The 15,220-nt window shown below is 57.3% G+C and overlaps 5 protein-coding genes across 5 annotated transcripts; 3 read left to right on the top strand and 2 right to left on the bottom strand.

Annotated features, from left to right (window-relative positions):
* Positions 1-85: 85 nt before the first annotated feature.
* VTJ04DRAFT_3587 (uncharacterized protein) lies at positions 86-1,273 on the bottom strand (the record flags this gene model as incomplete). Its single annotated transcript, XM_069361503.1, has 1 exon — positions 86-1,273. One exon carries the CDS (start codon positions 1,271-1,273, stop codon positions 86-88), a length of 1,188 nt encoding a protein of 395 aa, XP_069222108.1.
* Positions 1,274-2,448: 1,175 nt separating this feature from the next.
* VTJ04DRAFT_3586 (uncharacterized protein) lies at positions 2,449-4,763 on the top strand (the record flags this gene model as incomplete). The annotated part of the gene is made up of 2 exons (XM_069361502.1): positions 2,449-2,757; positions 2,826-4,763. 2 exons carry the CDS (start codon positions 2,449-2,451, stop codon positions 4,761-4,763), a joined length of 2,247 nt encoding a protein of 748 aa, XP_069222107.1.
* Positions 4,764-4,783: 20 nt separating this feature from the next.
* On the bottom strand, positions 4,784-5,531 carry VTJ04DRAFT_3585 (uncharacterized protein; the record flags this gene model as incomplete). Its single annotated transcript, XM_069361501.1, has 3 exons — positions 4,784-4,932; positions 5,121-5,415; positions 5,490-5,531. 3 exons carry the CDS (start codon positions 5,529-5,531, stop codon positions 4,784-4,786), a joined length of 486 nt encoding a protein of 161 aa, XP_069222106.1.
* Positions 5,532-6,256: 725 nt separating this feature from the next.
* Positions 6,257-7,613, top strand: VTJ04DRAFT_3584 (uncharacterized protein; the record flags this gene model as incomplete). The annotated part of the gene is made up of 2 exons (XM_069361500.1): positions 6,257-6,615; positions 6,722-7,613. 2 exons carry the CDS (start codon positions 6,257-6,259, stop codon positions 7,611-7,613), a joined length of 1,251 nt encoding a protein of 416 aa, XP_069222105.1.
* A 3,533-nt stretch (positions 7,614-11,146) lies between these two features.
* On the top strand, positions 11,147-15,158 carry VTJ04DRAFT_3583 (uncharacterized protein; the record flags this gene model as incomplete). The annotated part of the gene is made up of 7 exons (XM_069361499.1): positions 11,147-11,333; positions 11,525-11,682; positions 11,800-11,893; positions 11,950-12,178; positions 12,247-14,738; positions 14,803-14,913; positions 15,010-15,158. 7 exons carry the CDS (start codon positions 11,147-11,149, stop codon positions 15,156-15,158), a joined length of 3,420 nt encoding a protein of 1,139 aa, XP_069222104.1.
* Between the last annotated feature and the right edge of the window lie 62 nt (positions 15,159-15,220).

The raw sequence follows: 15,220 nt of genomic DNA, 5'->3' as shown, positions 1-15,220 counted from the left end.
GGGCACAGGCTGTTGATTGGCAACATTGACGTGTATTTTACATGTACAGTTTTTCTATTGTGATCACCCCCCCCCCGGGCAACGCTCAAGGTTTTGGTGATGCCTGAGTTGCGGCCGGCTTCTTCGCCTGTGGTGGAAGCAGTGACAGCACCTTCTCCACGAAGCGCATCCTGTCGTTCGCAGTGTAGGTGAAAGTGCGTGATAGGTGGTTGGACATGATGCCCTCGAAGTCGGTGAGGTCGGCGTAGCCCGGACCGTCATACTTGCCGCGGATGACCGTTTCAACGATGGCTTTGCGCGTGGCCTCGTTGGGAGGGACGAGTCTGTATTTGGGCTTGGCCCACTCAATCCACGCCTTTTCTGCCTGGCTGTGGACAAAAATGGGCTTCTTGGCCCGGTAGCGGCGGATGGCCTCCTGGACGTCGTGCGTGACACCCGATGTCGGATTGTAGGGCATACCACCCGTCATGACCTGCATGGTGCGCAGTACTGTCCCAACACGGCCAAGGGGCGCGTCCGTCGCCAACGGCGGGGCGTACATGGCCAAGTCGTCGAGTGTCAGCTTGGGCTCGAATGGCACCACCTCACCCTGCTCGATCCGGTTGATCACTTCTTGTTCCTCGGGCGTGAAGGTCATCTTAGTACCCTTATATGCGTCCCCGGATTCCTTCTTGATGCCCTTGCCTGCGGCGGGTCTTCTCGCCCGGCCGCTGCCACGGGCCCGGCCTCCTGCACCACCGCGGGCGCTGAGCCCAGACCTCGCGCCACCCCGACCTCTCCCAAAACCACCACTCCCAAGCATACGTCCCCCAAGCCGTGCCGCAAGCCTTCCTCGACCAACAGACCCGTCTCCTGCACCAAACGGCACCCGTCCGCGAACAGCGCTGCCACCGCGGCCACGGAGGCTGCGGAGATTGAGCACTTTGGGCCCGGACGAGGCCCCCGGAGAGTTTGGCGACACCTTCAGAGCGCGGGCGTCGATAACTCGTGGTGTTGAGTTTCCTTCTTGCGAAGAGTCGGCATTGTTGCCGTTGTTCTGCCGATTCAACTGGGAGATCCTGAGGGCAGCGGTCTTGGATCGGGATTGGGCGGGGCTTGGTGAGCTGCTGCTGCTGCTGCGGTTGCTGTTTTGACCGTCATTCTCGGAAAGATTTGATGCGGTGGTTGAAAAGAAGCTGGTAGGAGTCGGGGTACTGAGGGGCATGCACCGAGCTGCTGCGCGGGAGGGGGCAGCCCGGCCCAGGGCGTGCCGGAGAATCGCGTGTCGTGGCATGGTTATTGTTGATCTGTCGGTACTCCTATGGCCTGGCCAATGTGGATGGCCCTTGGCCGGAGCTTAGCTCGACGGAATGGTGTATGGGAGTTGTGCCGGCTAGGGCGTGGAGGCGTCGGCCGCTGTGAATGACTTTGGATCGGGAAAGCGAAAATGGACGAGGTCGTTGCGGCTCGGATGCAAAATGTTGGCGGGGCTGTGATTGGCCAATTGTGTCATATGTGGGGCGCACCACTGGGCTAGGTCTGGTGTCAGGGTTAGGGTACCGTAACCGGTACCTCTCGGCTGGGAAGGCCTCTACATGCTAGAGTTGGGTCGTGGGATCGTTGGGTCAACGGGTTGGAAGTGACAAGTGAAGTTCAACGGAGTACGGTAAATTATTAAATTCTCTCCATCCTTCATGGCCAGATAATCGCTATATACTTGAATTGCTTGAATTCCCGACTCTCTCTCAGTACATGCTCCTCTACAATGGTCATGTTCGTCAGCAGCGAAAAGAAACGACTGGAGACTGAATCCCGAGTCTTGCTTAAAGCCTGACTTGCTCTGACTTGAAGCTGCCTCCCAACCGCAACCTGAAGACTCTGTTTTTACAAGGTTCAAACAGATGTTTGGACTGGGCGTTCTTCTTGTAGGCCAAGCCTAAACACTAGACACTTCACAGCAATATCGAGTCAGATATCTAGATGCCTTAGGGATTTGTGTCAAAGCAACATGTCTCGCCGGTCTTTTGGGCTTGGTTGTGTTTGTTGTGTTTGCTGAGAGTACGGAGTAGTTGCGAATGGAGAAACTGGTGAAAGAGGCAGCCCGGAACTCCAGCGCAGTTGCAGGGGATCGACCGAAAGCTCGGCGCCCCGCAACGGCTGGCCGGCAGGGTGCCCCTGGCAGTTCCCGAGCCGCTGGACGTCAAGGCCCAGCAACGCCAGCCCAAATCCAACTTTTTGTGGATATGGCAGTCCTGTCCAAGCCAACCTTAGGACTTCAAAAGGAACGTAACGTACCCCTATTTCTCGACACGCCATCATTCTCTCTCAACCTTTAAATCCCCAAACCTCCCACGTCCACGCCCCGCGGCCTTTGACTGGAACCGCCGCGAGTCTACATTCAATCACCACCAGCGCTGAACTTGGGAGAGAGGCATCTTTTCCGAGGAATGGCTGCTCCCGTCCGACACCATGGCTCGGCCGTTTCGCAGCAGTAGCAGGAGCAACAAGATCTCAAATTCGTTCCTCAACGATGGTCGATCCTTTGCTGCGAGGTCAGCCCGCTCCTTGATCCGATTCTGGCGAGACCGTGGCCGCCGCATCGCCTCTGCCGCTGTCCGCTCCACCGTCCATCGACTGCGCCTGAACCTGGCCTACGACCGCCTGCTCGCCTTCCCGCACTTGCTCGTCGTCATATGGTTCTTCGTTCTTCTCTGGGGTGAGCGCTGGTCGTTTCACTCAAAGGTTGAGCGCTGTCACTGGGACGCGTGGGAGAAATGGGTAAGTCGGCGTGATGTACACATGGAAGGAATACAAGGGAAATGCTTACAGGCGACAACGATGTTCAGCCCGAAGGTGCCCAGCCTCACCGCGTCGCAATCGTCGCCGATCCCCAACTCATCGACCCTCACACATATCCGGGCAGGCCATGGCCCCTAAACTCGCTGACCATGCTGGTCACTGACAACTATCTGCGTCGTTCCTACAGCCAGCTCCAAGAACAGCTCGACCCGGACAGCATCTTCTTCCTTGGCGATTTGTTTGATGGTGGCCGGGAGTGGAAGCCCGCCCATGGCAACTTTGACGATCCGGCCTGGGCCCCGCATCCACAGAACGAGCAGAAATATTGGAAGCAATGGCTCAAATCTTACGGCGAGGCTTATTGGCTTGAAGAATATGCGCGGTTCGGTGACATCTTTTTGAAGCCATACGCGGGCCGCACCATCGGTGGGAAGCGGGGTCGCAAGGGCAGCCAACTGGTGGTCACCTTACCTGGGAACCACGACCTTGGATTTGGCGACAACGTCAAAGTGTCAGTGCGGAACCGGTTCGAGACGTATTTTGGCCAAGGGAATCGGGTTGATGTCATTGGGAACCACACGTTTGTGTCAGTTGACACGGTCTCCCTCAGCGCTGCCTCATCTCCCAGAGCAAAGGAGCACGATCTCAAGGCTATCTATGAGCCTGTGTATAATTTCCTGGAGAAGCTCCCGTCAGAGAAGCAGAGGGCTGTGGCTAAGGAGTTGCGTTTTCTTCGAGGAAACGAGCCCGAGAGCCAGTACGAACACAGCGTGGAGCAACTGCCTGGGAGGACCAAGAGATCCACTGATGACAGCGAAACAGACACCAAGTCAGCTGCGCCCTCTAGCATACCCGAGCTCCCCACCGTGCTCCTCACCCACGTGCCTCTGTATCGACCACCAGGTACTCCTTGCGGGCCGCTGCGCGAGAAGTGGCCTCCGACCAAGCCTCCCAAGGGGCAAACGGAGCCCGTTTTCCCAGACCACCGCAACGCTATCAGTGTCTCAGGAGGCTACCAATATCAGAACGTACTGGGCGAGAAGGATTCGGAAGAGCTGGTGCGCAAGGTGGGCAATGTTGTGCACGCCTTCTCGGGTGACGACCACGATTACTGCGAGATTGTGCACCCACCAGCTCGTGGCAGCGTCCGCGAGATCACAATCAAGAGCATCAGCATGGCTATGGGCGTCTTGAAGCCGGGGTTCCTCCTTGTCAGCCTCTACAACCCCATCGATCCGGTCACCGGCAAGCCTCTTCCTCCCGCGCTCGGCGGCGTTCCACCTGGCGAACCCACTCTCCAAACCCACCTCTGCCTCCTCCCAAGCCAACTCAACACTTACCTCCGCTACGTCGGGTTCGGCGTAGCCTGCGTCGTGGCCCTGGCCATTCGCGCTGTTCTCGTTCCCGCCTTCGGCTTGACTCCATTCGCCCTCGACCCGGCCACGAAACAGGCCTCTTCCTTCCAGCACTATTATTACTCCTACAATCCCCAGCTCGGTGGTTCCACTTCTCGCCGCAGGGGTAATAGCCGTGCCTCGGGCGCGATTCTGCCCATGTACAAAGCAAAACAGGAGGATTATGACGAGTACGCCCTCCCGCCGTCAGGCGGGTTGAGTCCCAAGGGGACGTTCACTGCTGCGGCAGTGGCGGGGCCTGGGGCCGGTCATCACAAACCGGCTTCGTCCTTGTCGGGACATGGGAGGAGAAAGAGCAAGTCGTCGGGTACGGGGAAGTGGGGTTGGGGAGGACGAGCTAGGTCGGCCCCCAGGATTGAGATACCCAGCGAAGGAGAGGATGAGGAGTTTGGGTATGGATACTATAACGGGGGTAAGTGGAAGGCGAGGGGGAGGGCCTGGGGTGCGGCAAATGGCCCGGGACAGAGGCGGGCGGTGATGAAACTTGTGATGGCGGAGCTTTGGGCAACTGTTTGGAGGGTGATGTGGATGGTGGTTGGATTTTTCAGTTGGTTGAACTGGAGGGGATAGGTTGGGTCTATTTGGAATGTCTAATAGCACACATCGCACGTGGTATATCGTTCGCTTTCTCTCGGCGCTGGGGGAGGGGGCGGGTTGGTTGTATAGACACGGGCTGCTTGTGTTTTTGGATGCATTACGGTTGTGCATGGCGGGAGCTCTGGGTCATGACTGCAATCATCTATCTGTATCTGCGTACAAGTATTCTGGAGTAGTTAATTGCATAGACGGGGGCATTGATTCCCGGCATGGCGCTATAACGAGTGGCCTATGAGCAGCCCTGGAGTTACCAGGGAGTAGGATGACGTGAAAAACTACGGAGTCGACCGTTGATGTTCCTCCTTGGTTTTGCTTTCACTTGTCGCTCACGCTTCTGGAGTGTGCTTCGCCTCTGCATGCAAGTCACAACGACGGCATTGTTTGAATCCATCAGCCCCATGTTCCGGAGATTGTCCTCGGAGGCCCGATGTTGACGCAGGAGGTCAGGAGACACAGGGGAAGGGATGACGGTCAAGGGAGCCTTGAACCGGGGAAGGATTTCCTGACCCGCCACACGTCTTGTCGCGTCCTCTGGCGTGCACTCGGGCTCGTTAAAGTGGTTGCAGATGGACGAGCCAATGACGTCGCGTAAGGCTGGAATCTCGGGGGGCGCGTCCGGGCGGGTCTGGCAGGGTCAGCGACCCACTTTTGTCTCTCCTTCTCCGCTTTGAGCTTGGCTGTTGCGTCCATCACACCGACGAGCTCAGCTACGCCTCGCAGGACTAGAGCTGTATTGGCCATTATGAAGAGAGTTGAACTTCAGACGACCTGAGGATTGACCGAGGGATTTACCTGCTGTTTCTCTGGCCTGTGTCAATTGAGTCTCCTTCCCGGGGGCAGCCCTCGGAGTGGGCAGCGACAAAGTACCCGCTCTCCCTGTCGCAGCATTTTTCCCCTGCAGCAGGTTAATGAGTGACGCCAAAAACCGCGTCAGAAACGCGCTCGCTTTTCGATGCAGCTAAAAATGGTGGTCCAGCCAACAGCAGCCACTTTCCAGGCTTCCACGGCGCCAGTTGCAAGGTTGTTGCTGAGGGTGACCTTGGTTGCAGGGTTCGGAGCATCTGCACGCCAAACCTTGCCTCCAGCCTTTTGGTTCCTGTTTCTCTTGTTCTGTTTGTCCGCCCACATTTCATCCTCACTTGTGTTCGCTTTCCATCTTTTCTCCCCCGGATTTGCTTCAGGGCTTTTGGGACTCGAGAACTCCATATCTCTCTTCTCCCATTTTTATCTCCCGCATTGCCCTCACCGAGAGCCATTCTCGGTGTTTTCAAATCACAATTCTCCGCCCCACGCTTCCAGCCTCCGCCTTTTCGCAGTTGTCCACTCACCACCACTGCTGGAGCATCGCTGTCTTCCACAGCGGATTACAACTACCGATACTCCGACTCAGACTTCTTTTTCCACCACCGCCAACTCCATCTCTTCACCACCCCGAAGTATCCTTTCCCAGACTCCCAGTTCGCACAATGTCGACTCTTAAACGTAAGGCCGCCGCCGAGGCCGGTTCCGAGCCAAAAAAGGCCAAACAGGGCACTCTTACGTCCTTCTTTGCGGCCCCAAAGCCGGCGGGTGGCAGCAGCAATGGGACATCCTCCGCTTCCGAACCTCCAGCGATCAAGTTTGACAAGGAGAAATGGGTGTCCTCGCTCACTCCCGAGCAAAAGAAGCTGCTGCAGCTCGAGATTGATACTCTGCATGAGAGCTGGCTGGCCCTGCTCAAGGACGAGCTTGTCACCAAGGAGTTCCTCGAGCTTAAGCGCTTCCTAGACCGCGAGACGGCTGCTGGGAAGAAGTGGTTCCCGCCTAAGGAGGACGTTTACAGCTGGTATGTTGTGTACCTTGTCATTGGTCCCAACTTAGTCCCACGTGTTTCTCTTGGTCTGATATCCCACACGAATTCAACACCGATGATTAACCCAGCTCTCTATCAGGTCCCGTTATACTCCCTTCCACAACGTCCGTGTCGTAATCGTTGGCCAAGACCCTTACCACAACCACAACCAAGCCCACGGGCTTGCCTTCTCCGTCCGCCCCCCGACCCCTGCTCCTCCTTCCCTCAAGAACATGTACACCGCCCTGAAAAACGATTACCCGTCCTTCGTCCCTCCGCCCAAGAACGGCGGTCTCCTGACTCCCTGGGCCGAGCGCGGCGTGCTCATGCTCAACACCTGCCTCACCGTCCGCGCTCACGAGGCCAACTCCCACTCCAACCGCGGCTGGGAGCGCTTCACGCAGCGCATCATCGACCTTGTCGCCGCTCGCCGTACCCGCGGTGTCGTCTTCATGGCCTGGGGCACCCCCGCGGGCAAGCGTGTCCAAAAGATCGACACAAAGCGCCACCTCGTCCTCAAGAGCGTGCACCCTTCCCCGCTGTCCGCCGCCCGCGGATTCTTCACCTGCGGCCATTTCCGCAAGGCCAATGACTGGCTCGAGGAGCGGTACGGGCCCGAGGGAAGGGTGGATTGGAGCCTCGTGGAGGGGAGGAGCGTGTTCGACGAGTCTCCACCGCCGGAGGATAGCGAGGAGGTCTCCGGGAAGGGAAACGGGGCGAAGGGGGAGGTGGTGAAGAAGGTCGAGGCGGTCGTTAAGCAAACGCTAGCGGGAAGCTCGCCCAATTTGAGCTTTCATGTGATGGAAGAGGAAGAGGAGGAGATGATGAGAGCAGTGGCGGAGGTGGAGGCCAAGATGGAAAAAGAGAAGAAGACGACGGCTGCCGCCACCGCTCCTGCGACTACAGCGAAAACGGAGGCAGTGACCGAGACTAAGAAGGAGGGGGTGCAAGTGGAGGGGGACGAGAATGCGGCGCCCGATGTCCAGGCTTGAGGTGTGGGTGAGTGGGTGGATGCTTTTTCTTTCTGTGCTTTCCTCTTTTCTTCCTCTCTTCCCTCTCTCCCGTTGGGTTTTTGTGTTCATTGCCATGATGCCATTTACGAGGGAAGTCTTGGGCACGCATCCCTCTCATGTTATGCCCCAGCGAGCTCTGATGGCCGTTGTAAGAATCTGTTGTTTGCGATACCTGATTTGCTTTCTTTCCTGTTCGGTTGATACATCATGTGGGGTTCAGGAATGATGTGATGGATCGTGGCGAGGAGGCTCGTGTCCGTTCTTGACCGCCATTGTTTCTTGGGGAAAACTTCTGTCCTCTCTGTACAAGGCTGTATTTGGATTGAATGGGGGGAGGCTTTGGTTGATGGAAGCACGGCCTTTTTTGTCCATCTTACGTTACCATGCCATATGGCATCTCATGGCGACGGAGCGGGACGGTTTGTCCTGAGGGTCACATATTTTATGCTTATCGAGGCACGGACACATGTGGTGGGAGAACACAGACACTTAGCTGGGGGTTGCAATATCCTTGGTTTGGTTGTGTTCCTTGGAGGTATGATTCCTGGTTGGGACTTGTCTTGGGGTTTCGGGAGCTGATCCCTCCCGTCTTCTTATGACGCTCTCTTATGCCATAAGTAGATAAATATGACGGCGTTTGAGGCTGGGAAGATGATGACATGAGAATTTGGACCGTGAGGTGTGACTTGAAAATATGGAAGCTAGGCCTTCCATTGATCTAGCCCGGCCGTCTTGTCGGATGACAGGCCAGATCTGTGGCAGGTACGTTATTCAATGCTCAGTGTCGAAAGTGAGGTGGCCTCATACTCCGCAAGTTTGCCTCTTTAAATTTGAGCCAAGCCCACATATGAAGTAAACACTTATACGCTGTACATCGATAGCTTTGAAGACCTAAGTCGATATACACGCCTACCTGTTCCCAGTCATAGACCTAGGTCAAGGCCGGGTACTTACACAGTACAGGTCAAACTCTTCGGTGAGGTAGGTTCCTAGAAGGGAAACTCTTCCAATGAAGAGTGTAACGTGATTGGATGCGTCTCCATCAAAACTTGAAACAAGACCCATCCATCTCTCAGGTCCTCAGATTCAATCTGGCCTGATGGACATCTGACCTCTGGATCTCGATCATGGATGTCGACGTTTCTGCTTTCGAGGGTTCTTTCAGACCCACTGCTGCAGATCAGAGATCGTGATCCAGCAAAATGCCGCTGGATCTCTCACACCTGTCATCGGGGTGTCTCTGGCCTGGAACCGACAGCCTGCAAGACGCAGATCACGGGCATCAGAGACATGCAAGCAAAAAGCAAAGAAGCAATCATTGCTGGTCCCAGCCATTGACGTGACGTGCAGCAGTCAGGTGCTGGAAAGGGAATCAATCTCCTCAGAGAACGGGGACGAGTCTCGGTAGGAGGAGGCTCGGCCTTTCTGTCTGCACTCGGGTCTGCAATGCGTTCAACTGTAGTTGGCTAGTTGGCTGACTTAATGTTGGCGTTGCAGCATGAAAAAGCAGATCATCCATCGCTTTCATCTTTGGTGAATGGACAATGGTCCCTCCCCGACGCGATGGCGCCACGCTCAGAGAAGAACAGAACGCGTTCCTTCTGACGAGCCTCCCGGCGTCGTTTTGGTCCCATTGAAGGGAAAGCCAATGGCGACCTCTTCCACCCCTCCATTAAAACCCCTGGCAGCGTGCCTGAGATCGCCATTCGCTGCAGGCGAACGTGGGGTGGATGAGTTGGCACGGTCTTGGACGACGACGCGACCCCTCTCTCTTGGCTGGTTGAAAATGTCATGCCATGCTTCGGCAGTCAACAGTCAAGGGAAAAATTGGATGGAACGGGTTTCCAGGTGGGAAACCGACGGTGAAGGTGTCGAGAGAGCAGTGCCCGGTTCTGCACTTTCGCCTCAAGAGGGGTCGGTTGTTCACTAGTGGAAGAAGTGAACATAACACAAGCTCCATCCCCCATGTCTCAAAATGAGATTCTGGCTTCGCTTCCTGGCGGCCTTGGAAGTGGCGCCGTTTATTGGGCCGCAGCGGGACGGAGGCCGGTGTAACCTCAACTTATCTGAAGATTGCAATGCCGACCTGGAAAGTCACCTTACAGAGTACACTACAAGGTGAGGTGCCGAAGGGAGCTCGAGAGCCCAATTGCCGAAGAATGGTACTTCTGCCATGGCTCTGCTTGGTATCGTGAAAGTCAACCACAGCCAAAGAATGTATGTAAGTCTGTGCAAGGGCAAAGACAGTGGGGGATGTCCCGAGACATGTCAACCTCTCACGAGCGGTGGAGCATCCCGAAACATGGCACAAGAATGCCGTGGGGAACACACAGTCGCATGTTCGGGATGGTCCCTGATGTTGGCCCCTGGCAGCCAGCACATCCTCTCTTGCACACTCCACCAGCATCATCATAACGGCGGGATTGGGTCAGGTCTTGCTGTCAACGGATTTCATCACATCCCGAGATGATGAATATTCTGCAGAGTGCATGCGGATGAATGGAAAACAGGAAGCTTACCTCCGTACTTTCTCTCCCGTGTGCGCCGTGAGTTTACGCAAAGGACATTGAATGCCGGTGTTGAGCACTGTGTAGCCTTGGGACCCCCCTTTCATTTAAACGATTAAGCACCATGGCCTCCCGTCCCATCCGCTGTTCTTGAGCTGCCCCAGGCCCGTTGCAGGGTTTATACCAAATGCAGCCTGGCCATGCAAGACTCCAAGACGTGCTGATGATTGCAGCTAACCCCAGCACGAGCGGGCAAATGTGAAAGAACAGCACCTGACCTGAATGATCCAATTTCCTGGAGGGCTGAGCGAGGCGTTGGGTGGAATTGGCCGATTGGGGATCGTTGAGGATCATTGGGGACCGTGGAGCCCCTGAAGACACAAGAGAGGGTGATCCCGTCCGCCCAACTCTTCCAATCGTTGTCGCAGTTTTTCGCATGGACGGGGACTTCTGAGACTTTCTGACCTCTTTCATCCTCTTTCCACTCTTTTGTCGTTCTGTGTTTTTTTTCTACTTCTCATACTTACACACAATGTCGTAGCGATCGCATTTCGACTGTCTTTGTCCTCCAGTTCCTGCTCCATTCCTCCTGACTCGGCCATACAGCGCACCACGTCTCCCCGTGCCCGAGTTGGAGGTTTCAACTGAACAAGACCAAGCCAAAGACGCTAACGTTACTCTGGGCTGCGTGCGACAAGACGGACAGCAGCCGCGACCCAATCGTTCGTTCAACTGCCCGCGACCGCCAACTCCCAAACCTCCTCCGCGCCTGACCAAAATAATTTCGGTTTTTCTCTGTTCTTTATTTCTCTTCTCGTGAACCTCTTGTCAAATCCATTGAATGTCTGAAAAAATAATTTTGATACCCACCGCACCAACGACAATCTGACCCGCACAAATCCATCGACTTTTACGTTTCCAATTTTGCGACGCGAGCACGTCGGTCGCCTATTTACATCAACCACGAGAGTTCCGAGACACCTCCAGACAAAAATATCAAAAGCCATGCCGAGCCTCTTCTCCCGTCTCAAGCGGGACGGCAAGGGAAAGTCCAAGAAGGGCCCCCTCGATGACCTGATCGACCAGCAGCCGCAGAAGCCGCGTTGGGAAGACGCGTATGCGCGCAAGACCGTCGAGCCCGAGGAAGTCGAAGAACTGATTCGCCTCGGAACCGAGGAACTCAAGGCGAGAGGTATGCAAAATCGAGACGAGACCGCCGCTGCTGTGTTGTGCTAGGCTATGCTGCGCGCCGCTGTGCCTGCCCACCGCATTCCTCGGCAAGCCTCTCCGGAACGGCGCGCCGGGGAAGGCGGGCACGCACCGCCGAGGGCGGAGCTCCCGCTGTGCAACCTTAACACGCCGAACACTGACGGCATCTTGCAGGTATCGAGCTGCCATTCCTCCTCCTGCCATTCCGTCCGACCTCCGACCCGAGCGGCGTTCGCACTTTCATTCGACACTTTTTCGATGGCAAGGACGGCAGTGGTGTCGCGCTCCGCGGCGAGGCGCTCGCTCAGGAGCTGCGCATGACGGAGCCAATGGTACGAGGAACATCACTACTTTCTTTCGCGCGGCCTGCTTCGCTGCCTGGCTTAACTACCTACCCCATACCAGCTCCTGGCGCACATGTGCTGATTCGCTGCTGCGTAAACTTCTAGGTTATTTCGGGGGTTCTCAAATGGTGCTGGAGCAGGCTCCAGGGCGGCGTCGTCGGCTGGGACTCGTACGAGCTGTTCAAGATTGGAGAGCAAGGTATGACATGGACGCCGTTCTGCGTTGGTACCGAGACTATGTGCTAATTCATACAGACTCTCAAATGGCCAGGGACTCGTTCAAGACCTTCATCCCCCTCAGTGTTGACAATGAAGCCAAGTCCAGGATCATCTTCGACTTCTTCGACCTCCTCTCCGCCGTTGCCGCTCATAGCAAGGCCAACGGCTTTGGAGGCCGGAAGCTGTCCCGCATGGCCGCCTGGTGGGCCTTTGAGCACACCGACACCGGCAATGGGTTTGAGGGGGGATACAAGGCCTGGCTCAAGTAAGTCTCAGTCACCTTATATTTGTTTCTTGTCCGAGTTTTCCCGTTAGCTAACGTGCAATTACCAGCGCGGCCGACGCAACGAGCCATCTCTTCTTCGCCTACCTCCGGTCTTTGGCCCCTGAACCTGTCCTCGGCGGCATCTCGCTGTTGCCCTTGTCCCTGCAGAAATTGCTCCAGGAAACCGAGTATCCCCCACAAAAGCCACTGCTGTTGCAAACGTCAACGCATCGTGTCGCCATGATTGTCGACACCGTTTCGCCAACGCCCTTCGCCCTGCTCCGGAGAGCCAGGCATTTCCAGTACCGCGATGAAGACGTTGCTCTCAAGCAGTGGTCCGAATACGAAGACCCCGTCCAGGCCTTGACCGAGGAGTGTCGCCGCGTTCTTAAGGCTATCTCGGCTGCCAACCAGTCTCAAGCCGTTTCGAGCTCCAAATATTCGACGGGTCTCCGGGATGCCTCGTGGTCGCGCTTTGAAGATATTGGCTTCGCAAGCGCCCTCGAGGACGACCCTCTTGACGACGACTCCCCGCTTGCTCAACGGCGCCGTCAGCAGCAACCGCAGACCACAGGACTCAGGACCGCCCCGGCCTCCGCGACTGTTGATCTGGGCCGCCCGACCACGCCGTCATGGGCCGATTTCCTTTCGTCTGGCTTCAATGTCGACGACAACGCTGCCACTAACGTTCTGCTACCGCCCGACAAGATCCTACCACCGATTGATACGGGCATCCGCCAACGGAGCTCACAGTCGCACAAGCCCAGGCTCGAGGGTGACCAGCAGCTCGAGCCCGGAGAGCTGGCCAGCATTGTCCGCTTCGACCTCGACGACGCCTTCTGGTGGGTCTGGATGAGCAGTCTGGGCCCCGAGGAGACTCCCGAGCGCAAAGCCGTTTTCGGCCGCTGTGCCGTCGTCGAGACCGAGATCCCAGCCGGCCGGTGGTTGGTTATGGAAGAGATTGTCAAGGGCGCTGCTCCTGACCCGGAGGATGGGGCCTACATTGCTGAGAAGAAGGGATTCTTCAGTTGGACCCGCCGCAGCAAGGGCATTGGGCGGAGGAAGTCCGTCGGGAAGCATGCCCTGGATACCAACCGTAGCAGTGACTTGAAACCGAGCAGCACCATCGGCTTCAGCAAGACCAGCATCGGACCCGACCAGCAGGCCAAGATCCAGGCTGCAGCCCTGGAGCTGCAACGCCAGGAGCAGCAGAAGTCGCAGCCGTTGCAGGAGCGGAGGGGTAGGAAAGATGCAACTGAGTACCTGAACGAGAAAACCAATAGCGTCTTTACCCTGCAATCGACCATCCTGAGCGAGGCTTCTCCGGCAGTTAAGTGGGCCAAGAAGTACGACAGGGAGGCGATCCGCGAGGCCTATCTCGCTGATGCCAATGCTGGCCGCGGCTGGAGCACCACGTCGCTTACCAACGGATACACGCCAAGCGTAACTACCGAGAGAGACTCGCGACCGGAGCTACCCCCGAAGTCGACCCCGGCGCCGGCGGCGAACTCCTCCACAACCTCCGCTCCGCGGAGCGAAACGCCCGCCCCGCAACCTCCGGCAGAAGACAAGCCAGCTGAGGTGCCCAAGGATACCCGCGCAACCAGCCCGGTGCCGCCACCCAAGGATTCGAGGAGCATCGATGCCGCACGCGAGAACATGGTCTCGCCGACGCCCGACAGCCAGGAGAAGAAGCACAAGAAGCTCCACAAAGAGGCCCCCAAGCAGGCCGGCTCCAACGGTCTTATGAAGCTCTTCAGCCGCAAGAACAGGGGCTCCAAGGTTCCCGACAACGCCGCCGAGCAGGTCCGCGCCATGGTCGAGGCGGACAAGGTTCAATCTACTCCTGCCACTACTGCGCCCGCCGAGACCCCGGCGCCTGCTCCCGCTGCCCAGCCGAAGCCTGCCGAAGAACCCAAGCCTGCTCCGCCCAAGGAGCAGCCGGCTCCTTTGCCGAAAACTGAGGCCGCCCCTGCTCCTGCTACGACCGAACAACCTCCTGTCAGCTCGCCCACCGCAGCTCCTGCTCCGGCCACGGAGCCTTCCCCCGCTCCTCGGGCCGCCGCGGCCTCTCCGACCAGCGTTGTTGACGAGATCCCTAAGGAGGAGTTTTCGCGCTTCAACCAGGGCCCGCTGCTCGATCAGCCAGCCTTTGTGCCGTATGATGATGACTCTGAAGATGATGCTGTGCCTCCGCCCATCGCCAGGCACTCGCCCCGCGTCGCTGAGGCCCCTGCTCCTGCTGCGCCGGCCAAGACTTCGTCTGCCCCGGCTCCTGCTCCTGCGCCGGCTGCTGAGGTGCCCGCGCGCAAGCCCGCCCCCGCTACTTCTGTTGCCGCCCGTGCAGCTGCTCTTGCGGCTGCCGCTCAGGGCAACAATAACAACAGTGCCAGCAACATCCCTGCTCGCACCGGCATCCCTCCGGACCGCTGGGCTCAGATCCGCAGGAATGCTGCCGAGCGCGTTGCTCAGCGTCAGGCCGCCCAGCCCTCGCCAACGACCAACCCAGCCAGGCACTCCAACGGCAGCCTCCTGGGTGATGAGACCAGCAGTGAGGAGAGTATGTAGCGGCTTTGAAGATTTTGTTCGACTGGATGAGAGCTAACTCGTTTCCTCCGCTCCAGCCATCGAGACGCGTGTCGCCCGCATCAAAGCTCGTGTCGCCGCTCTGACAGCTAGCGCTGAGGGCATTGCCAACGCCAACGGGCCGCACCCGGGCCCGCCGCCGCCTCTGCGTCGGTAATTTCTTTCCTTGGACCAAGTATTTCATCTCTCGTCTTACACCACCAGACACAAATGAAGGTATGACTAACCAGTCATCGCTGTGATAGGTGAAGAATACGAGGAAGAGGAACCCATAGATTACCGGGTCGCTCGCATCAAAGGCCGCATCGCCCAACTCGTCAACAATGCGCCGGAGCCGGGCGTCCCGAATAAACCAACCCCCTCTGAACCACAGGCGTCAAAGCCTGAGAAGTAATTTTTTTTGCGTCGAGCTCGAAGTTTCAGTCCCCTTCATCTGCTCTGTTTCACACGCTCTCC

Source organism: Mycothermus thermophilus (genome assembly GCF_041956435.1).
Source record: "Mycothermus thermophilus strain CBS 625.91 unplaced genomic scaffold VTJ04scaffold_2, whole genome shotgun sequence".
NCBI lineage: Eukaryota > Fungi > Ascomycota > Sordariomycetes > Sordariales > Chaetomiaceae > Mycothermus > Mycothermus thermophilus.
Note: the sequence above shows the minus strand (reverse complement) of the source record. Positions and strands in the feature narration are given on the sequence as shown.